The 23,834-nt window shown below is 46.4% G+C and overlaps 1 protein-coding gene across 1 annotated transcript in view; it reads left to right on the top strand.

Annotated features, from left to right (window-relative positions):
• The window catches only part of LOC138770547 (uncharacterized), a 40,400-nt gene extending 16,893 nt beyond the window's left edge, over nt 1-23,507 (top strand). Inside the window, exons 3-13 of the mRNA XM_069949647.1 lie at nt 15,750-15,771; nt 16,163-16,181; nt 16,363-16,401; nt 17,000-17,035; nt 17,658-17,696; nt 20,688-20,726; nt 21,686-21,736; nt 22,082-22,129; nt 22,762-22,806; nt 23,180-23,227; nt 23,474-23,507. Of these exons, the coding sequence (XP_069805748.1) occupies nt 15,750-15,771; nt 16,163-16,181; nt 16,363-16,401; nt 17,000-17,035; nt 17,658-17,696; nt 20,688-20,726; nt 21,686-21,736; nt 22,082-22,129; nt 22,762-22,806; nt 23,180-23,227; nt 23,474-23,507 (420 nt within the window). The remainder of the gene's footprint in view (nt 1-15,749; nt 15,772-16,162; nt 16,182-16,362; nt 16,402-16,999; nt 17,036-17,657; nt 17,697-20,687; nt 20,727-21,685; nt 21,737-22,081; nt 22,130-22,761; nt 22,807-23,179; nt 23,228-23,473) is intronic.
• Nucleotides 23,508-23,834: the final 327 nt, after the last annotated feature.

Raw genomic sequence — 23,834 nt, 5'->3', positions numbered from 1 at the left:
TCATTTAGTGGGAAGGCTGACTCTATGTGATCCCATTTTATTATATGGCCCTCCTCTCTGTCGCCCCTCCTTATAAATAGCCCCCTTATGTTGCCCCCCTTATAGAAGCCCCCCATGCTGTCCCCCTTATAGATGCCCCCCATGTTGTCCCCTAATAGATGGTCCCCTATGTTGCCCCCCCTATAGATGGCCCCTCCTATGTTGTCCTCTTATAGATGGCCCCCTCTCCCCCTATATTGTCCCTTTATAGATGTTCCCCTCTCCCCCAATGTTGTCCCTTTATAATATCCCTCTCCCCTATGTTGTGCTCCTTTCCCCTATGTTGTCCCCTTATAGATGGCCCCCTCTCCCCCTATGTTGCCCCCCCTTATAGATGTCCCTCTCCCCCCCTTCCTTATAGATGTCCCCCTCTCCCCCCCTTCCTTATAGATGGCCCTCTCTCCCCCTTCCCTTATAGATGCCCTCCTCTCCCCCCTCCCTTATAGATGCCCCCTTCTCCCTCCCTTATAGATGTCCCCCTCTCCCCCCCTTCCTTATAGATGGCCCTCTCCCCCCTCCCTTATAGATGCCCCCTTCTCCCTCCCTTATAGATGTCCCCCTCTCCCCCTTCCTTATAGATGTCCCCCTCTCCCCCCTTCCTTATAGATGCCCCCTTCTCCCTCTCTTATAGATGTCCCCCTCTCCCCCCTTCCTTATAGATGTCCCCCTCTCCCCCCTTCCTTAAAGATGTCCCCCTCTCCCCCCCTTCCTTATAGATGGCCCTCTCTCCCCCCTCCCTTATAGATGCCCTCCTCTCCCCCCTCCCTTATAGATGCCCCCTTCTCCCTCCCTTATAGATGTCCCCCTCTCCCCCCCTTCCTTATAGATGCCCTCTTCTCCCCATCCCCCTTATAGATGCCCCCTTCTCTCTCTCCCCCCCCCCTTCTCTCTCCCCCCCCCCCACCGGAAAGCAGGTTTAAAAAAAACAAACAAACTCACCTTACAACGCGCTCCCCCGTCGAGCCTTTTTCCTGTCAGTCCCCCGTCTGATGCGTGGCTGCCGGGGGTGTCGCGTCCTATCCCCGACAGCGCGCGTATCATAGAGCTCTCTGTGGGCTTGTGCTGCGGCTGCGACTTCCGGCACACAGAGAGCTCTATGATACGCGCGCTGCCGGGGATAGGACGCGACACCCCCGGCAGCCGCGCATCAGACGGGGGACTGACAGGAGCGCTGTCGGTCGGTCCCGTGCTCCTCCTGGCCCAGTGACTCCTTTTCCCTATGGTTGGGGAAAGGAGTCGCCGGGTCAGGAGGAGCACGGGACCCGCGTCACGGGCCCCCTGATGCGGCGGGGCCCCGTAGCAGCCGCTATGGCTGCTACGGCGGTAGTTCCGCCAGTGGCTGGGGTCGTAGTAGCATAAGGCCTGGGAGTAATAGAAGCAGTGGGGTTAGGGGTAGTAGTAACAGTAGGGCTAGGGTTAGTAGTAACAGTAGGGCTGGGGGTAGTAGTGGCTGTAGGGCTGGGGTAGTAATAGCAGTAGAACTGGGAGTAGTGGTAGCAGTAGGGCTGGGGATAGTAGTAGCTGTAGGGCTAGGAGTAGTGGCAGAGGTAGGGCTGGGGGTAGTGGTAGCTGTAGGGCTAGGGGTAGCAGCAGTAGTAGGGCTGGGGGTAGTAGTAGCTGTAGTGTTGGGGTTAGCAGTAGGGCTGGGGGTAGTAGTAGCTGTAGGACTGGGGGTAGTAGTAGCTTTAGGGCATGGGGTATTAGTAGCAGTAAGCATACCTCCCAACTTTTGCAAAGAGCAAAGAGGGACATGTGCGCCGCGGTCCCCATAGCCACGCCCCCATAGCGACCCTCCATAGCCACGCCCCCATAGCAACCCTCCATAGCCACTCCCCTACAGTCACCACATGCTGCTGACTGAATAGTGCCTTATATAGTATCCAATCCCCCCAAAAATGCCCTATATAGTATCCAATCCCCCATTATAGTGCCCCACATAGTATCCAATGCCCCCATATATGCCCCACATAGTATCCAATGCCCCCATATATGCCCGACATAGTATCCAATCCCGCACATAGTGCCCCACATAGTGTCCAATCCCCCACATAGAATCCAATCCCCCATATAGTGCCCCACATAGTATCCAATGCCCCCATATAGTGCCCCACATAGTAGCCAATGCCCCCATATAGAGCCCCACATAGTAGCCTATGCCCCCATATAGTGCCCCACATAGTAGCCAATGCCCCCATATAGTGCCCCACATAGTAGCCAATCCCCCCATATAGTTCCCCACATAGTAGCCAATCCCCCCATATAGTGCCCACATAGTAGCCAATCCCCACATAGTGCCCCACATAGTAGCCAATCCCCATATAGTGCCCCACATAGTAGCTAATGCCCCATATAGTGCCCCACATATTATCCAATCCCCCATATAGAGCCCCACATAGTAGCCAATCCCCCATATAGTGCCCCCCACATAGTAGCCAATCCCCATATAGTGCCCCACATAGTAGCCAATCCCCCATAGAGTGCCCACATAGTAGCCAATGCCCCCATATAGTGCCCCACATAGTAGCCAATCCCCCATATATGCCCACATAGTAGCCAATCCCCCATATATGCCCCACATAGTAGCCAATCCCCCATATATGCCCCACATAGTAGCCCATCCCCCATATATGCCCCATAGTAGCCAATCCCCCATATAGTGCCCCACATAGCCAATCCCCCATATAGTGCCCCACATAGTAGCCAATGCCCCCATATAGTGCCCCACATAGTAGCCAATGCCCCCATATAGTGCCCCACATAGTAGCCAATCCCCCCATATAGTGCCCCACATAGTAGCCAATCCCCCATATAGCGCCCCACAGAGTAGCCAATCCCCCCATATAGTGCCCCACATAGTAGCCAATACCCCCCATTAGTGTGGCCCCAGCGGAAAAAACAATAAACCAGTAACTCACCTGTCCTCCGGTCCCAGCAGCTCCTCTCCCGGCAGAGCGCGCACTCCCGTCATCCTCCGGGGCGGGCAGCGGGGTACAGAGTCACTGACTGTGCCGGAAGTGACCTGCAGCCTCTATATGAATTACTTCCGGTACTGTCAGTGACTCTGTACTCCGCTGCCCGCCCCGGAGGATGACGGGAGTGCGCGCTCTGCCGGGAGAGGAGCTGCTGGGACCGGAGGACAGGTGAGTTACTGGTTTATTGTTTTTTTCGCTGGGGCCACATATATTGCGGGACACTGGGGGCCGTTCCGGGACCGCGGGACAGCACCCCGAAAACGGGACTGTCCCGCGAAATCCGGGACGGTTGGGAGGTATGGCAGTAAGGCTGGGGGTAGTAGTAGTTGAAGGGCTGGGGGTAGAAGTAGATGTAAGGCTGGGGGTAGTAGTAGCTGTAGGGCTTGGTGTAGTAGTAGCAGTAAGGCTGGGGGGGGGTAATAACTGTAAGGCTGGGGGTAGTAGTAGCAGTAGGGTTGGGAGTAATAGAAGCAGTGGAGTTAGGGGTAGTAGTAACAGTAGGGCTGGGGGTAGTAGCAGTAGCACTGGAGGTAGTAGTACTTGTAAGCCTGGGGAAGTAGCTGCAGGGCTTGGAGTAGTAGCAGTAAGGCTGGGGATAGTAGCTGTAGGGCTTGGGGTAGTAGTAGTTGTAAGTAGAGATGGTCCGAACTTGCCGAGGGCGGGTTCGTATGAACCCGAATGCTTGCCATCAGATTCCTGCTGTCTGCCTGCTCCGTGCAGCGGGTGGATACAGGGGGGGGGGACCGCCTGGAAAACTGGGATACAGCCTATGGCTATATCCCAGTTTTCCAGGCGGTCCTCCCGCTGTATCCACCCTCTCCACGGAGCGGGCAGACAGCGGGAATCATTTCCGAGAGTTTGAGTTTGTACAAACCTGAACCGAACCAGGTTCGGACCATCCCTAGTTGTAAGGCTGGGGGTAGTAGCTGTAGAGCTGGGGAAAGTAGTAGCTGTAGGGCAGGGAGTAATAGCAGCCAGAGGTGTAGCTAGGCTCTCCTGCACCCGGGGCAAAGATTCAATTTGGCGCCCCCACCCCCACCCCTTGTGTGCGCAGTAAGCACAGGGGGGCCCATGTTGTCCTTTCACTGCTGGTATATATATATATATATATTTATTTATTTATTTATTTTATGAAGTTTAAATAAGCGATTGGCTCATCTCTACTGGCAGCACTAGTGTGGTGTTCACAATATGGGATACATAATGTCATATAAACTGTGTACCTGAAATGTTTTTATGAAGAATGATTATCAGGCAGCTCTGGGCTCAATAAGCATTTTTTAAAGTACTTCTATTTTTCCCATTTAAAATTTGGTCCCTAAGTACCTTAACGGAGGCGCCATTGTCTCTGCTCCCTGCTGTCTGTACCTGAGGAGGCGCCGTTGTCTCCGCTCCCTGCTGTCTGTACCTGAGGAGGCGCCGTTGTCTCCGCTCCCTGCTGTCTGTACCTGTGAATTAGGAGGCGAAGCTTCCTGATCTATCTCCAGTGTGACACCCAGTGTAATGTGATTCTATGGTGCCATCTCCTAATGCACAGGTACGGTCAGCAGTAGAGTTGATCGAACCTTGGGAAAACCTAGGTTCGATCGAACTCGAACATTCATGAACATGCCGCATTAGATTGCTGATGACTTACCGGTCCGTGGGGAAGGAGGAGACATCCTGGGGACCGCCTGGAATTCCGGGATTCAGCCTATTACCTAGACTATTACCTAGGCTGAATCCCAGAATTTCTGGCGGTCCCCGGGCACTCTCCTCCTTCCCCACGGACCGGGAAGGCATCAGGAATCTAATGCGGCAGGTTTGTGAATGTTCGAGTTTGACCGAACCTAGGATTTCCCGAGGTTCAATCAACTCCACTCAGCAGCCACAGCAGCACCAATACCTCCAGTAAGGTATTCCATCACCTCCAGTAAGGTATTCCGTCACCTCCAGTAAGGTATTCCGTCACCTCCAGTAAGGTATTCCATCACCAAATTCAAAAAAGAAATAATTTAGAAAAATTACTCTTGTATCATGGTCGCTGTATATACAGATACAGGTGCTTTATAGATCGGCATAGGGAACCTTGGCTCCCCAACTGTTGCAAAACTACAACTTCCATCATACATGGACAGTCAAAGCTAAAACTTTGGCTGTCCAGACATGATGGGAGTTGTAGTTCTGCAACAGCTGGAGAGCCAAGGCTCCCTACCTCTGCACATAGTAGGTGAGGTTCATATAAATATGATATATTTGGAGAGGGCAGTTATTAAGGGGTTAAGTATACAATAATGTACAACCAGACCCCTAAATAGACACTGGACACTCTCTTGTGTGCAGGGGCGTAGCTAATGTCTCCTGGGCCCTGGTGCAAGAGGCCAACTTGGGCCCCCCCCCCTTCCTTTCACACATATATATATATATATATATATATATATATATACATATATATATATATATATACACACCAAGACAGATATTACCAATAACACCAGCATATTGGAAGAGAAAGTATTATCACCGTACATATTACCGCCATACTGTTACCGACCAAATCCTGTATACTGAGACCAATATTACCAGTAATACCAGTATATAGGAAGGAAATGTTACCGCCACACCACAACCACTACCATCACCACCATATTGTTACTGACCAAACCCAGTATACTAAATCACCTCATCCAGTCATATAGAGGTGGCCCCAACTCTACACAGGTTCTATACACCATATACATTACAGTGCAGTTATATCAGGTGACTCACAGGGGACGTCTTCTCTGATCGGAGTTCTTTCCTTTTCATCTTCTCCATCCGTCCTGGGCCGTTATGAGAACTTCTTTGAGCCACGAATCCACGGAATCTGCCAGACAGACATATTAGTCTCTTCACACTGGCACCACCCACATCTCTATACACACTGCACATCTGTATTGGCCCCTTTACACCCTCATTTAGTGGGTAGCCCTGACTCTATGTGAGCCCCTAATAATATATGCCCCCCTCTGTGTATTCCCTCTCCCCCTATGTTTCCCCCCCCAAATAGATGGCCCCTCTCCCCCCATGTTGCCCTCCTTATAGATGGCCCCCTTTCCCCCCACCCTCCCTTAAAGATGGCTTCCTATCCCCCCTCCATATAGATGGCCTCCTCTCCCCCCTCCATATAGATGGCCCCCTCTACCCCCACCCTCCCTTATAGATGGCCTCCTCTCCCGCCTCCTTATAGATGGCCCCCTCTCCCCCCACCCTCCCTATAGATGGCCTCCTCTGCCCCCTCCCTTATTGATGGCCTCCTCTCCCCCCTCCTTATAGATGGCCTCCTCTCCCCCCTCCTTATAGATGGCCTCCTCTCCCCCCTCCTTATAGATGGCCTCCTCTACCCCCTCCTTATAGATGGCCTCCTCTACCCCCTCCTTATAGATGGCCTCCTCTACCCCCACCCTCCCTTATAGATGGTCCCCTTTCCCCCCACCCTCATAGATGGCCCCCTTTCCCCCCACCCTCATAGATGGCCCCCTCTCCCCCCACCCTCCCTTATAGATGGTCCCCTTTCCCCCCACCCTCATAGATGCCCCCCTCCTTCCCCCCACCCTCATAGATGCCCCCCTCCTTCCCCCCACCCTCATAAATGCCCACCTCCTTCCCCCCACCCTCATAGATGCCCCCCTCCTTCCCCCCACCCTCATAGATGCCCACCTCCTTCCCCCCACCCTCATAGATGCCCCCCTCTTACCCCCCACCCTCATAGATGCCCCCCTCTTTCCCCCACCCTCATAGATGCCCCCCCCTCTTTCCCCCCACCCTCATAGATGCCCCCCCTCTTTCCCCCCACCCTCATAGATGCCCCCCTCTTTCCCCCCACCCTCATAGATGCACCCCCTCTTTCCCCCCACCCTCATAGATGCCCCCCCTTTCCCCCCACCCTCATAGATGCCTTCCTCCTTCCCCCCACCCTCATAGATGCTCCCCTCTTTCCCCCCACCCTCATAGATGCCCCCCTCTTTCCCCCCCTCATAGATGCCCCCCTCCTTCCCCCCACCCTCATAGATGCCCCCCTCCTTCCCCCCACCCTCATAGATGCTCCCCTCTTTCCCCCCACCCTCATAGATGCCCCCCTCTCCCCCCCCCACCCTCATAGATGCCCCCCCTCTTTCCCCCCACCCTCATAGATGCCCCCCTCTTTTCCCCCACCCTCATAGATGCGCCCCTCTTCCCCCCCCCCCTCATAGATGCCCCCTTCTTTCCCCCCACCCTTATAGATGCCCCCCTCTTTCCCCCCACCCTCATAGATGCACCCCTCTTTCCCCCCACCCTCATAGATGCCCCCCTCTTTCCCCCCACCCTGCAGGCTGATAAAAAAACAAAACAAAACTTAACTCACCTGACAACGCGCTCCCACGTTGATTCTCACTCCTCCTGGTCTGTCCCTGGCTGCTGCGCGGCTGCCGGGGGTGTCACGTCTTATCCCCGGCAGCACGCGCATCCCAGAGCTCCCTACGCGCCGGAACCGGAAGTCAGGGCCCAATGCGCGCAGGGAGCTCTGGGATGCGCGCGCAGCCGGGGATAAGACGTGACACCCCCGACAGCCGCGCAGCAGCCGGGGGAAGACGGAGCCGGACTCTTGTGACCGCAAGCAAAACAATGCTTGCGGTCACAATAGCGATTGATCGGGGGGGCCCCTTTGTGGCGGGCCCGGTCGCTACGCCACTGCTTGTGTGTCTCCCCCCATCCCAGACTGGTGTCACCCTGTACCCCCCTGCCCTCCTCCCCACTCCAGACTTTGCACCCTTCACCCCCCTCCCCAGACTGCACCCACACACCTGTATTTTCTTTCTTTCTCCTCCATAGTGCAGTGCACATACAGGACCTGCGTTGACATCAGTAAACCCTGGGCCCCGGGCTGTCCACCCAACATGGGCCCCCCCATCTGCCCCCCCCCCCCCGTTATGTCCTATGTAACACCACAGATAACACAGTGATATCTCTGAGTACAGATAATGTAGTAGTCACCTGCAGTCCTATGTAACACCACAGATAACACAGTGATATCTCTGAGTACAGATAATGTAGTAGTCACCTGCAGTCCTATGTAACAGCACAGATAACACAGTGATATCTCTGAGTACAGATAATGTAGTAGTCACCTGCAGTGCTATGTAACAGCACAGATAACACAGTGATATCGCTAAGTACAGATAATGTAGTAGTCACCTGCAGTCCTATGTAACACCACAGATAACACAGTGATATCTCTGAGTACAGATAATGTAGTAGTCACCTGCAGTGCTATGTAACAGCACAGATAACACAGTGATATCGCTAAGTACAGATAATGTAGATGTCACCTGCAGTCCTATGTAACACCACAGATAATACAGTGATGTCTCTGGGTACAGATAATGTAAATGTCACCTGCAGTCCTATGTAACACCACAGATAACATAGTGATATCTCTGAGTACAGATAATGTAGTAGTCACCTGCAGTCCTATGTAACACCACAGATAACACAGTGATATCGCTGAGTACAGATAATGTAGTAGTCACCCGCAGTCCTATGTAACACCACAGATAACACGGTGATATCTCTGAGTACAGATAATGTAGTAGCTGTCACCTGCAGTCCTATGTAACAGCACATATAACACAGTGATATGTCTGAGTACAGATAATGTAGTAGATGTGACCTGAAGTCCTATGAAACCCCACAGATAACACAGTGATATCTCTGAGTACAGATAATGTAGTGGCTGTCACCTGCAGTCCTATGTAACACCACAGATAACACAGTGATATCTCTGAGTACAGATAATGTAGTAGCTGTCACCTGTAGTCCTATGTAACAGCACATCTAACACAGTGATATGTCTGAGTACAGATAATGTAGTAGATGTGACCTGCAGTCCTATGTAACACCACAGATAAAACAGTGATATCTCTGAGTACAGATAATGTAGTAGATGTCACCTGCAGTCCTATGTAACAGCACAGATAACACAGTGATATCTCTGAGTACTGATAATGTAGTAGATGTCACCTGCAGTCCTATGTAACAGCACAGATAACACAGTGATATCTCTGAGAACAGATAATGTAGTAGATGTGACCTGCAGTCCTATGTAACACCACAGATAACAGTGATATCTCTGAGTACAGATAATGAAGTAGATGTCACCTGCAGTCCTATGTAACAACACATATAATACAGGGGACAGGGGCACACTATAGGGGACACCCTGCATTACCCCCATAGTCCCCCTGCATTGCCTGAACACAAAAGAAAACAAACCAAACCAATATACTCACCTAATCCTGGCCCCGGTCTTCCTATCTTCTCTCCTCTCCTCTCCAGCCTGTCAGCTGCCGCACGGATCCTCCAGCAGGCCCGCTGACGTCATTACTGGCCTGCTGGAGGATCTGTCTGATAGAGATGAAAGAGAGATCCGCGCAGGGGGAGAGGAGGCTGCCGCCGTCAGCGCAGAGGAGATCAGTGAGGTCTGTAGGGGAGGGGGCCCGCCTGGTCCTAGAAACTGCCCTGGCCTCAATGGTCTGTGTTCCGGTCCCAGCAGTGCCTAAAACTAACTTACATGTTAGAGAGGAGGATGCTGATGCTCCTCTGGACCGGAGGCTGCTGCTGCGCTGTTCTCTGCTGCTCCTCTTTAGCATGGCAGCGGTGCACTGCACGTCAGCTCAAGCTCAGCTGACTTCATCCAGCATTGCCAGACGCTAGCTTCTTCTTCTCAACTGCGTCCTGTGGCCAGCCCACCTGGAGCAGCATACAGCCGCAGCGTAAGCACGCAGAGGTTAGAGAGCAAAGTGCCGCCCGGACGGAGGGGGAGTTCCCGTAGTTCAGCAAACCAGGCAGGGAATTGGACTATCGGAGAGAGGGGGGCGGTGCCGCAGCGGACTCCAGGGACAGCACGCCACAGCAGAACATTACTCAGGGGCCCACCGGGCCCTGAAAGTGATGTGCTGCTCTGTAACATCCTAATGTGGGCGGCGCGGCATGGGCCCCCCCGGAGCCTCGGGCCCTGGGCGGCCGCCCAAACCGCCCACATTATAATCCGCCACTGGGTGACATCATAGTCACATGTCAAGGTCCTTCACCATCTACACAGTAACTTTGCTGTACTGTCTCCTGGCTGCTGTTTAGCCCTGATTTGCCCTGATCTCGGTAAAAACGCTGCGATTTTGCACAAATTATAGCTAAACAGCAGCCAGGAGACAGTACAGTAAAATACCTCTTTTGATCAAGTTAAAATCGTCCTCTGCCTCCCCACACTGACAGAGGGCAGGAGGCTTCCAGGCTGCCTCATCCACTGTGATCCTCTCTCTCTGCTCCCTGTGATGGCACCCCCCCTGATCTCTGCGCCCGGGGCAGCTGCGCCCCAATAGAAAGTACAGATCATGGCGCAAAAAATTACACCTCACATAGCCCCATAAACCAAATAATTAAAGTGTTATAAGCCTGGTAATAGAGCAATTTTAAAGAACATTAAAAAAAAAAAAAAAAAAAAAAAGGTTTTAATTTTTTAAAAGCCATCGAATAAAACAAAAGTTATACAAGTTACGTATCTGTGTAATCGTACCAACTTGAGGAACATGTACAACATCTTTGTTTTACCCTAGGGTGAACAGTGTAAACATACCCCCCCCCCCCCAAATAATAAAAAAAAGTCATGTCACATAACCATACGCTGACACGACTGGATAAGGCTATTAGTGCCTTCCAGGCACTCCAGCCACTGCTGTGATGTGCTGCGCTTGTTGAGGCCAGACACACACTTTACTGGTCCCCGCTGCAGTGCTATACTCGGGATCTATCATCCTCCCCTGAAGAGTCCTTTGTGGATGAAACGCTGTGTAGGGAGCTCTATAAGTGTAAGTGTAGGGTCTAGGAGTAGGGATTGCACGGGGCAGGAGCCGCACGTCTACTCTGATGGTTCCCTGAGCGAGAAGGGATAGATTGGGGCACCATGCTCAGGGCTGAAAAGGGTTAATAGCTCCTGTACCTATCTTTATTGGCGTGCATTCCATCCTGTTTAGACCTGCTTGTTTATTGGTTTGTCTTGCCTTTTTTATCATATATTGTTTGCAGCTACTATGTTGTTTCTATGTGTATTATCGCGACTGATTGAGTGATTGCATGATCATACTGTGGCCTATCTGTATATATTTTTATGTGGTTCGCTTTTGTTGTGGAGGTCAGCACACATGCTGTTCTTGATTAGTCTTCTATCTATATTTAATAAAAGTTATATTTTACCGAAAAAACAATCTACGAATAGTACGTTTTTTTCCTGGTATACTACAAAGCCGGCTTATTTGTCTGTATATATGTGTAGATTAGGGAAATAAATGACTGACCACATATAAAATGCAATTTTATAACTGTGCAAATGGCCATTAGCAAAGACAAAGGCTTCGCTTGTTTTCTCTTTCTACCACCTATCTGTGTCTGCAGCTCGGTACCTGGTATGGACCTGACAGATTCTCTGGAAAGCTGAGCTGTGATTGGTTGCTGTGGGCAGCTGACACCAGTTTCAGTTTTAGGCTATGTTTACACAATGTGTTTTTAATGACAAGAACGGCCATTGTTGGCGATTAAAACAACGGCCCTTCTTGTCATAAAATAATGCACTGCATTGAACTCTATGTGAACAACAGCCGTTGTTAGCCATGGCCGCACAAATAATTGACTTGTCAATTATTTGCAGCCACTAGTGCACAAACATTGGCCGTTGTTCACACTGGGCACACAATGGACTGTATGGTCATTCTGACAACCGTACACTGCACAGTGTTTTATGGTTAATTGGATTGCAGGCACACCCATATTTAGAAATAAAATGATGTAAAACAGCGACGTTGTTTCACTTGTGCTTCTTACTGGATAAAAGCTTAGGGTCCTATTCCACGGGCCGAGAAGGGCCCGATCAGCGATGTAAACGAGCGGCGATCTGCTAGATCGCCGCTCGTTTACTGGGCCTATTCCACGGCCCGATGTTTGTTGAGCGAGGGCTGCAAGGACATGGTTACCGATTTCCTTGCAGCCCTTGCAGCATCATACATTACCTGTCCAGGCTTCTCCTCCGCTCTGTCTTCGTCCCCGGGTCCTGCGCGCTCTATCTTCAGAATGGCCGGTCAGCTGACAGGCCACACTCAGCCAATCACAGGCCGCGGCGGTCCCGGCCTGTGATTGGCTGAGTGCTCCGTCAGCTGACCGGCCATTCTGAAGATAGAGCGCCGGACCCGGAGATTAAGACAGGGTGGAGAAGAAGCCTGGACAGGTAATGTATGATGCTGCTGCTTGTCAAATCGTCGGTCGCCCGCCGTGCACCGCTATTCAACCGTAGCGATGCGCGGTGGGGGAACAATGATTTTAGGTCTGGCCCTAAATGAACGATCTATTTCACCGAATGATAATCGGCCGAATCGGGCCAAATGGGGCCAATCCGGCCGATTATCGTTAGTGTGGAATAGGGCCCTTACACTGATTTGTTAGATCACTGTTTGCAACCCGCCCCCCCCCCCCCCCCACACAAATATGATGAAAAAAAGGCAAATCAAGGCAAATGTACCAAAAATATAAGCATAAAAAAACAAGTAACACATTGTGTTGAAAAGAATGTTCACAACTGTTGTTGTCACAAATGGATAACATAACAAATAGAAAAAACAAACAAAACAAGGATAAGAAGGACCATCAAAGTTGTGGTAAGATAGACATCCAGCTAGAAATGGGGCCCTATTATGGTGCGTTTACACAGACAGATTTATCCGACAGATTTTAAAGCCAAGGATAGGAACAGACTATAGACTGGGAACAGGTCATAAAGGAATGACTGAGATTTCTCCTCTTTTCCAATCCTTTCCTAGCTTTGGCTTCAGAAATCTGTCAGATAAATCTGTGTGTGTAAAGGCACCATCACACAGAGCAATAATCTGCCGAATCAGGCCGATTCAGCAGATTATTGCTCCTTGTAATAAAGACAACACAATTTCCCCCTGAAGTTTTGCTTGGTACTCGAACATTGTTTGGTATCCAAACTAAGTCAGGGGAGAAAACTGTCAGCTGAGCTAATGTTCAGCTGACAGTTATTGAGGTGTTCAGGAACACCAAGGTTACAGGAGCATCCCTGCTGTAAACCGGTGTCCCCTGCAGCAGAGGCAGAGAGAGATGCAGGAGTGGGCAGCTATTTGAACTTGGAGCGCTGCCCTTGCTTCTCCCTGATGTGGGGAACAGCTCCTCCAGACCCTGGACCTGTCCCCAAGCCACCGCCTACTCTCTTGGAGCTCCCGCCGGCCACTGTTTGCTGGTTCCGCAGCCGACGGCGGGGACATTCTCCAGGCCACTGCTGTTCTTGTCATAAAAAAATGTTATAAACATAGTCTGCATGGACATCGCTGAAGATTATATATATATATATATATATATATATATATATATATATATATATATACAGTGGTGCCTTGGATTACGAGCATAATTCGTTCCGGGACTGTGCTTGTAATCCAAATCCACTCTTATACCAAAGCAAATTTTCCCATAAGAAATCATTTAAATGTAGACATTTGGTTCCACACCCCAAAAATCATTTTATAATCATTATAGCAGCAGTGTGTATAGCTGAGTGTGAGTGCAAGCACATTATAGCAGCAGTGTGTATAGCTGAGTGTGAGTGCAAGCACATTATAGCAGCAGTGTGTATAGCTAAGTGTGAGTGCAGGCACATTATAGCAGGAATGGAGAGGATGGGAAACACAAGGACTGACAGAGACTGCAGGGAGTATGAAGGAATGAGCAGGGCAGATGTGGACACAGTATAGCAGCACTCTCTGTCCGGGGAGAGAGGGGTTACAGCTTTAAAGAGATTACCCCCACAGTCCTGTCCCCTGATGCAAGCCCCAGCCTGAAGTGGATCTGCTATAAATTGGAAGGTGAGAGAGACTTCCTGGGTCAGAGTACAGGGCTGTAGACCCCGCTATGCAGGCCATGCCCCTCCCCCACTCACGCTCCCACCCAATACCAGGAGCTCTTAAACCAAAGCAATGCTCTTAAACCAAGTCACAATTTTGAAAAACTGTGAGCTCTTCTTGCAAAACGCTCTTAAACCAAGTTACTCTTAAACCAAGGTACCACTGTATATATATATATATATATATATATATATACAGCCCTTGCTGCACGATTTTCAAGCCATGTACTAGACTCAGTAAATGAGTGCCAATCTAGCAGAACAGAAAACATAAACTCACTAGAGATGAGCAAACCTGGAGCATGCTCGAGTCGATCTGAACCCGAACTTTTGGCATTTGATTAGCGGTGGCTGCTGAACTTGGATAAAGCCCTAAGGCTATGTGGAAAACATGGATATAGTCATTGGCTGTATCCATGTTTTCCAGACAACCTAAGAGCTTTATCCAAGTTCAGCAGTCCCTGCTAATCAAATGCCGATCGTTCGGGTTCGGATGGACTCGAACCTGAACCCGTTTCGCTCATCTGTTTTCTTTTTTTTCCCTCTGATTTTAACAGAGCCTAAAAGTTACTGTAGGGAGTTGTTAAAGAGACCTATTTGGGGGCTTTTGGCCCTGTGTGGGTTTATGTTTTCAGTAGAATCACGGTCCCTATCTCCCGTCCTGCTCTGACACTTTTTGTTGTTGTTGTTTGCCAGATCTAGCAGATCAGTGCTCGTTTACATTACTGATCGGGCCGTGTAATACGGCAATGGCTCGTAAGTCTAAACAGAATCTGTAAAACCATAAACACTACTGAAACAGCCAAACGGCAATAGAAATTGTAAGCCAACCATGTGAGAAATAGCATAGAGCAAATCCAAAGGTAGAGAGTAGAGATGAGCGAACCTGGAGCTTGTTCGAGTCCATCCGAACCCAAACTTTCGGCATTTGATTAGCAGTGGCTGCTGAACTTGGATAAAGCTCTAAGGCTATGTGGAAAACATGGATATAGTCATTGGCTGTATCCATGTTTTCCAGACAACCTTAGAGCTTTATCTAAGTTCAGCAGCCACCGCTAATCAAATGCCAAACGTTCAGGTTCGGATGGACTTGAACCCGAACCCGGTTCGCTCATCTCTAGTAGAGAGCATGACAAGGCAGGAGGCGGTCAGGAGGGCACACAGAAAGGGTGGGATAGGGATGTAGCCAGTATGTCCTATTGTAGGAATATCTTATTGGTGTTCTGCCTAGTAGGAGTCCTCAGATAATATTAAAGGCTTCCACTCAACAACAACCAAGAGAGGTACTCCATCCCTCTAACCTCTGTGATCCTAGTTAGAAGTTCCAGGGTTGAGGGAAAGGCCTACTTTTTCCAGTGCCTGTATATCAGATATCTGGCAGCTGTAAGAACATGCAAGATCCAAACGATCAGCTTTTTAATTCCGCTGTCTGCCGTCTCCATGGAAAACGTAGAGCCAGCCCAAGGACTACATGGAAAAACATGGATGTTTTCCATGTGATCCTCGGACAGCCCCCACCTTCTCCACAGAGCGGACAGAAAGCAGAATTAAAAATCTGACCATTTTGCTTCATATGAAGCTAAACGAAGCTAAATGAAGCCCACTAAATCAACATTACATTAATTTTTTTTTTATATTTAATATCCAAAAACAGCACCCCTCTCCCCCCCCTACACCCTATCACATCCAACCAAATAGCTCAGATGTACACAGAAGGAGGTTTCATGCTCTGCAATATACCAATGTCCTCTGCTTACTCTCTCTATTTCCTATTTCAGGTTGCACAGGATGACGTCGAGGGTGAGTTTTGCCTCTCTATAACATCACCTCTATAGAATTATGTCTAACATCTCGTCACATACATATGACATCAGTCCCCTACCCCATTGATTGATACATTGTTAAAGTTACATCATAATGTTAAAATCCCTGACGATCTGAAACAACCTTCAAAAGGGCAAAATTAAGGGTTATTTAATGAAGGGTTTGCTGCATCCTGAAAGGATTAATAACTAGAATATAACTCCATATAACTCCTATAATATGAGTTTCAGAGGTTCCATCTATGTATCTCTACAATATAAAAAGCTGTTCCCTAAATCAAAGGTGAATAGGGGAAGTATTGTTAGTATTTTTACTCTTTTATATAACTTATTTAAAACTAACGCTTTTCTATTTTTTTTTTCTTTAGATCGAGGATCGGATTTCCGGTTAGTAAATCTTTACTGAAAATTTAAAACTTGTGTGAACCTATAATTCCTCCCCTATAGACACCGATCATGGCGAGGATGTCTCTAAATAAACGGTCTTCTTATCGTTGAAGTTCTGCCAGAAAACTGATGTCTCTAATGTGTTTGGTTTTCACTATTTTCTCTATTCTATCCCTAACAGGAGCCATGGAAGAAAGAAAAAGGAATGGGAAGATTGGGAGTAAGTATCTCATAGTAAAATATATTATAATATTAAAATAGTTATATCAGTCACAAAGACATGTTTGCAGGGGGGGGTCTCGTCTTAAACAACAAGCCTACAAAAATTAGTTTTTGGACCTTTTTTTTATAAGGAGTAGTTCAGAAAAAAAAAAATATAAATTCAAATCAATTGGTGCCACAAAGTGCCAGAGATTTTTAGTTTACATCTAATTAAAAAAAATCTCCAGTAGCTATCAGCTGCTGTATGTCCTGCAGGAAGTGGTGTATTCTTTCCAGTCTGACACAGTTGCTCTTTGATGCCACCTCTGGCTGGGACAGGAATTGCCCAGAGCAGAAGCAGTAGCAAATCGCCATAGAAAACCTCTCCTGCTTTCCATACTGGAAAGAATACAAGGATACAGCAGCTGATAAGTAATGGAAGACTGGTAAATTATAAATCTCTTTCACTTTCTGGCACCAGCTGATTTGAAAGAAATTTTTTTGCTGAACTACCCCTTTAATTCTACATTATTTGCATTTTTTCCTGCCAGAAAATCAATGTCTCTAATGTGTATTAGGTTTTCACTATCTTCTCTATTCTATTCTATCACTAACAGGAGCGATGAAGACATCGACCACATGGAGGATCCGGAGTAAGTATCTCATAGTAAAATGTATTATAATAATATAATAGTTATATCAGTCACAAAGACATGTTTGCAGGGGGGTCAAATTACAGTGTTTGAAGGTTTTTGTTTTTTTTAAAGAGATAGTTCAGCAAAAAAAAAAAAAAATTTCTTTTGAATAAACAGGTGCCAGAAAGTGCCAGAGATTTTTAATTTACTTCTATTAAAAAAATCTCAAGTCTTCCACCACTTATCAGGTGCTGTATGTCCTGCAGAAAGTGGTGTATTCTTTCCAGTCTGACACAGTGCTCTCTGCTGCCACCTCTGTCTGGGACAGGAACTGTCCAGAGGAATAGCAAATCCCCATAGAAAACCTCACCTGCTCTACAGACTGGAAAGAATACACCACTTCCTACAGGACATGCGGCAGTTGATAAGTAATGGAAGACTTGAGATTTGTTTTCTGAACTACCCCTTTAATTTTACATTACTTGCTTTTTTTTGTGAACCTATAATTTCTCCCCTATTGACATCAATCATAGTGAGGATGCCACTAAATAAATTGTCTTCTTATTAATGAAGTTCTGCCAGAAAACTGTCTCTAATGTGTGTTAGGTTTTCACTATCTTCTCTATTCTATCACTAACAGGACTGCTGAAAAAATCAATGAGGAATTCGAGAACTGGGTGTAAGTATCTCATAGAAAAATATGTTATAGTAATATAATAGTTACATCAGTCACAGACACATTTGCAGGGGGGTCTCGTCTTAAACAACAAGCCTACGAAAGTTAGTGTTTGGAGCTTTTTTTTAAAGGAGTAGTTCAGCAAAAAAAATCTCAACTCTTCCAGTACTTATCAGCTAATGTATGTCCTGCAGGAAGTGGTGTAGTTCTTCCAGTCTGACAAAGTGATCTCTGCTGCCACCTCTGTCAGGGACAGGAACTGTCCAGAGCAGCAGCAAATCCCCATAGAAAACCTTTCCTGCTCAGCAGACTGGAAAGAATACACCACTTCATGCAGGACATACAGCAGCTGATAAGTAATGGAAGACTTGAGAATTTTTTAATAGGTTACAAATCTCTGGCATTTTGTGGCACTAGTTGATTTGAAAGACGTTTTCTTTTTTCTTTTGCTGAACTAGCCCTTTAATTGTACATTTGTTTTCAGCAAACCTTGTAGCATTTTGTTTAAAAGATGTGTTTTTCTTGTCTCTGATTTTTCCCCATAGCAGAGCAAGTGATTCATTAGTTTCTCTTTGAGGCTGGATTCACACATGGCAGTTTTTTGAAAAAGCGGCAATTGCAGTTTTTGAGCCAAAACCAGAAGTGGATTCAAAGTAATGGGGAAATAAAGTTAGCACTTATATGTCTTCTACCTGCCGGATCCACTCCTGGCTTTGGCTCAAAAACTGCAGGGGCAGATTTCCAAAAAAACTCAATCACATGAACTATAAAGTGGAAAACAAACAACTTAAGAAAACACAACTTACAGGTATATGTAAAGAAAAAACGCCATACATTACCTAGATCACACACCAAAGTCCCAAAGTGAAGAGAAACACCAAGAAGAAAAAAAGCATTGATCGTGATGATTTTCACATTTCATCTGTTTTTCTGGAATAAGAAAAGGGTCGTTTTTCATAAAGAATACCAATAAATATAAACCACAGACAGAGCTGGATAACAGGAGTAAAAGCCTTTTAGACACACACAAGGTGCTATTCCCAGGGACTGAATTTCTTCAAATTCTAGTCGTGACCATGAGTGTCCAGGAGGTTTGGCCCTGCTGATCAGGTGCTGGCTCTTCCTTAGGGACTTATTACACTGAGCGTAATCTGCTGAATTGCCCTGATTATCGCTCTGTGTGATAAAGACAACGGTCAGCTTATCGACTGATCGTGTCTTTTGTCCTGACCTAAAATCATCAGTCGCCAACCGCATATTGTTACTTGTAGAAGTGATGTGCGTGACTGTGTAAAAAAAATACTACAGTATATACATACCTGTCCACACTCCAAGGTCAGGGCCGGCGTCAGCACCCGGCTAAGTAGGGCAAATGCCGGGGCCCCCAGCTCCTCTAGGGGCCCACTCCCGTTTGTTACTACATTTTTTTTTGTCAGTAAAAAAGAAAAAAAAGTGTAGTAACAGAGAGGACTGGGCCCCTAGAGGCCGCATGTGACAGTTAGGGGCCCGCCGATCCATACTGGGGCCCCCGAGCACCTGTCTTCCATCACAAATCTTCCCTACAGCCGAGTAGGAAAGAGGACCTTTGAGTCTGAAGGACCTTTGATGATGTCACGAGTCATGTGATCGGACACATGACCTGAGGGCAGCAGGTAGGCTCTGCAAACTAAGTGTCCTGTATGTGCTGGTTCTTCTACTTGTTTTGTGTATAGAGGTCCTGCTGTAATATATATATATCTATTACAGCAGGATATATATATATATATATATATATATCCTGCTGTAATAGATATAGATATATTACAGCAGGACCTCTATACACAAAACAACTAGATATCTGTATCTATCTATCTATCTATCTATCTATCTATCTATCTATCTATCTATTTCCCTATCTCCTATCTATCATATGAACATGGTGAGACCTCTAGTTCTCCTATATTCAGGCCCTGCAGTGATATACAGTGTGTGTGTGTGTATATATATATATATATACACACTGTATATCACTGCAGGGCCTGTATATAGGAGAACTAGAGGTCTCACCATGTTCATATTATAAATAAATATATATATATATAATGCTGGTGCTGCTAGTTCTCTAGTATACAGCTCCTGCTCTGTGTGTGTGTATGTATATACACACACACACACACACACACACACACACACACACACAGAAGGAGCTGTATACTAGAGAACTAGCAGCACCAGCATGATATATATATATAATCCTGTGACTGGGTCTGACTCCTCCAGAGTCCTGACTACTGCAGAGATCAGGAGATACAGGAGGAGAAAGATATGCAGCAGCCGCATGTTTCTTCTGCTGCAAATCTTTCCTCGCCTGTCTCTCCATGATTTGCTCCTCAAAGGGGCCCGCTGAGGCTCTGTCGCCCAAGGGCCCACAAAAAGCTGGAGCCGGCCCTGTCCAAGGTGCTTCTACCTGCTCCTCTGTATCTTCCTGGCAGCAGCAGCCAGAAAGATACTTGGGAGCATGCAGAAGCACCAGGGAGTGTGAACAGGTATGTACAGTATATACTTCATTATTTTACACTAAAGACAGGGGCTGCATGGACATCGACAAAGATCTACACAGCCCTTCATGCACGATTATTGAGCCGTATAAAAAGCTCAGTAAATGAGTGCCGATCTACCAGATCGTCACTCATTTACATTGCCAATTGGGCCATGTAACATGGCCCTTTGTCTCAACTAAGTCTCCTCTATCATCATGACTGATAGCCAAGCCAAAACAATGAGTCAAGTTGATAGGGGAAAGGCTGGGGGGGAATCGGAGCTAGGTAGTGGTGGCACTTTAGAGGTTAAGCCACGTCTTTACAATCTACATACTCGCAGCGTTAAATTCGCTGTGGATACGTCTAGTGTGAATCTTGTCTTACCAGTCTCTATAAAACCTCCCCCAATGTGCAGCACTTGGAGTACTGACTAATATTCCCTTTATAATATGCAATTTTTTTTGTCATGTAATAGGTGGAAGATGAGGGTGATGGATACGCCATGGATGTTCAGGTAATTACACTACATGAAAACAGCAATAAAATGAAATAATTTATTTTTATCATAGGTTTTTCTTTTTACTTCCTTCACCCCTTAAAAGCATAGAATAAAAAGCAATTATATGTGGCCCAGAATGCACCAAACATAACATCAGCTTGTCACACAAAAATATTTTAGCATCCCAAGTCCTCTACAAATTGATATGAGGCCTATATAATATCGTAAATAAAAGGGGGGCCCCTAAATCCACTAAAAACTCTAGTGGATGTGAGACATGTAGTGCTCTAGAGATGCTTTTAACAGTTTTCCCAAACTTCAGGATCAGGGAATAAATAAGGAGTTGCATTTCTCTGCCAACTACGGCTGCTATGTTACAGAAAAAAAACACAGATTAAGATAGAAACTGAAAAAAAAAAATTAAAAAATTTTAAACTCTAACTTCATTTTGGCACAAGTTGTTTAAAAAACTTTTTTAGGCGGTGCAGGTTTTAAAATAAGGTGGTTCCAAAATAATTTTCAAATTTTCATAGAAATACGAAAAACTGCTACTAAATGTATAAGCTCTTTAACTTTCTAAACAAAATAAAAGATTGATTATTAAATTATGTCAAAAGAAGGTAACTATACTGTAAATTATAAATAATAATTACTTTATCAGGCAAGTAGAGAATATCAACTTAAATACTAATTGTTCAAGAAATTTTACGTAAAGCTTGATGTGTTATGTAACACAATGTCAGAATCACTTAAAGGCATAAAAAAGTTACTGCCATAAAAAGTTATTCATGTCAAATTTGAAAAATAGGGCAAAGGTGTTAAGGAGACAACTGGCAGTGACCACAAGGGGTTATTAAATTTCAGTGACGGAATTCTTGTTCTTATTAAGACGTCACAATATATAACATTTTCTGAAAGTTTTAAATAGGACAAAGTAACAATCACCCTAACCAAACATATGTTCTCTGTTACAGGAAGGGCAAGTTTCCACTTCACACTTGGACCCCAAGCCTGGAGACCATCATGTAAGTATGAAGAAGCCGCAGAGATAAAATCATCCATATACATTATATGGGTTGACAATATATTCACATATCCTCAAAAACTATGGGGCAGATTTATCAATGTGCGCTCCTGGGCACATTGATAAAGGGGCACAATAAGGCCTCCACTAATTTATCATGGTCTCTGCCTAAAAACACGGATAAATCAAGGCAGAAATCTACACCTCCGCAGTTGTAGATTTCTGCACCTGCCTTGCAGTAGGTACAGGTCCTGCTGGTATTTACACCGGTATATATTATATATATACATATATATATATATATACACACACAAGCTGGTTTATGTGGTTTATGTTCTATATACAGTGAAGTTGACGAAGAGGAGGAAAAGGAGGAGGCTACGGACATCCCCAGGTGAGGGCTAAAATTTTATAGTAATGTGAATACATGCTCTGGAGCAGGTGTAGATTTATACATCTGCCTTGCGGTAGGTACAGGTCCCACCGGATTTACAACGGTCTTAAAGGGGCGCTACAAAAACATGGCCACTTTTGCCCCACTCTTGTTCAGGTGTGGTTTGCAATTAAGCTCCATTTACTTCAATGTAACTGAGTTTCAAACCCCACCCAGTCTGGAGACAAGAGAGGTACAAAAGTGGCCATGATTTTGTAGCACTGTATATATATATATCCAGATATTCCTCAGCACGCCAGCATAGGTGGTAAAAAATGTGATTTATTCCATAAAGTACAAAAGATACAAAAGATGCGACGTTTCGACCTCCTCACGAGGTCATTATCAAGCATGATGCTTGATAATGACCTCGTGAGGAGGTCGAAACGTCGCATCTTTTGTATCTTTTGTACTTTATGGAATAAATCACATTTTTTACCACCTATGCTGGCGTGCTGAGGAATATCTAGACATATTTTTGGGGATCCCCAAGCCAGGGGACTGACTCCGTGTAGCATCCGCCTCATGCCACTTTGGATGTGCGGCTTTCTCCTGTTTCTATATATATATAATGGTTTATGTTCTATATACAGTGAAGTTGACAACGAAGAGGAGGAAGAGGCTGCTGACATCCCCAGGTGAGGGCTTAAACCTTAAAGCTTATAGTATTGTGAATACATGTTTATTTTTTTCAACATCCAGTATAAAGAGAGGAGCTGCGGGAGGACAGGATAGGGGGCGCTCTAGTTAGACATGGCATTATATTTTTCAATTTTTTTAACAGCATTTATTCACATTCCAAACGGCTGACACTGTGACATAACTGTTAAGGTCCCCATACACTTCATACTTTAGTTGACTGTACCCGACATATAGTACTATTATGGTCAATGCATAGAGCAATGTACAGCACAATCCATTACCTTTGCAATCACTTTCTTTACAATAAACTATATAACGTGCAATATAACACTATATTTATATATGAAATGGTTTATATTCTATACACAGAGAAGAAGAGGAGGAAGAGGACAAGGCGACGACCGTGGAGATCCCAAGGTAATGAAACAAAACCTATAACATTGTGAATGCAAGGAATTGTTATTTACCATCTTGTATAGCGAGAGGACAGGGGGCGTTTATTTGGAGGTGGGATATAATTTCAATTGTGGGTAATAGTGAATATTATATTATTGCAGGAGTGCATAGAGCTGGTAAAAGAGCATTGTTTCTATAAAATGTGCTCAAAAATTCTGATTTCCTTACACTAACCAATGATTTCTTCTCACCATTTCTCCTCGGCAGAAGCAGCAGCAGGAGATCCATCTTATCCAGGTAAATATATGGGATGATAGATTTACATGATAACACACCTCTATTGCTGCACTGTATATTTTCATGTCATCACTATATATTATATTATCAGTCACCTATAATAACCACGAAAGGCCTCATGTACATAATACAGACATACAAGTTACATGGTGCGGCCTGTATCTCACCCACAAGGATAGCACTGATGCCCCCTCCCTCCAGTGTAATGTCTATTCTTCCATCACTGCTGTGTCCCAAGAAGACTGGTCTGATCTCAGGAAAGTCATGCTGGTTGTTCTCTTTCCCTTATAGACTGCGGGCGCTGTGCTGCTGCTGCTGCGCCACCCAGGAG

Source organism: Dendropsophus ebraccatus, chromosome 13, assembly GCF_027789765.1.
Source record: "Dendropsophus ebraccatus isolate aDenEbr1 chromosome 13, aDenEbr1.pat, whole genome shotgun sequence".
Taxonomy (NCBI): Eukaryota; Metazoa; Chordata; class Amphibia; order Anura; family Hylidae; genus Dendropsophus; species Dendropsophus ebraccatus.
Note: the sequence above shows the minus strand (reverse complement) of the source record. Positions and strands in the feature narration are given on the sequence as shown.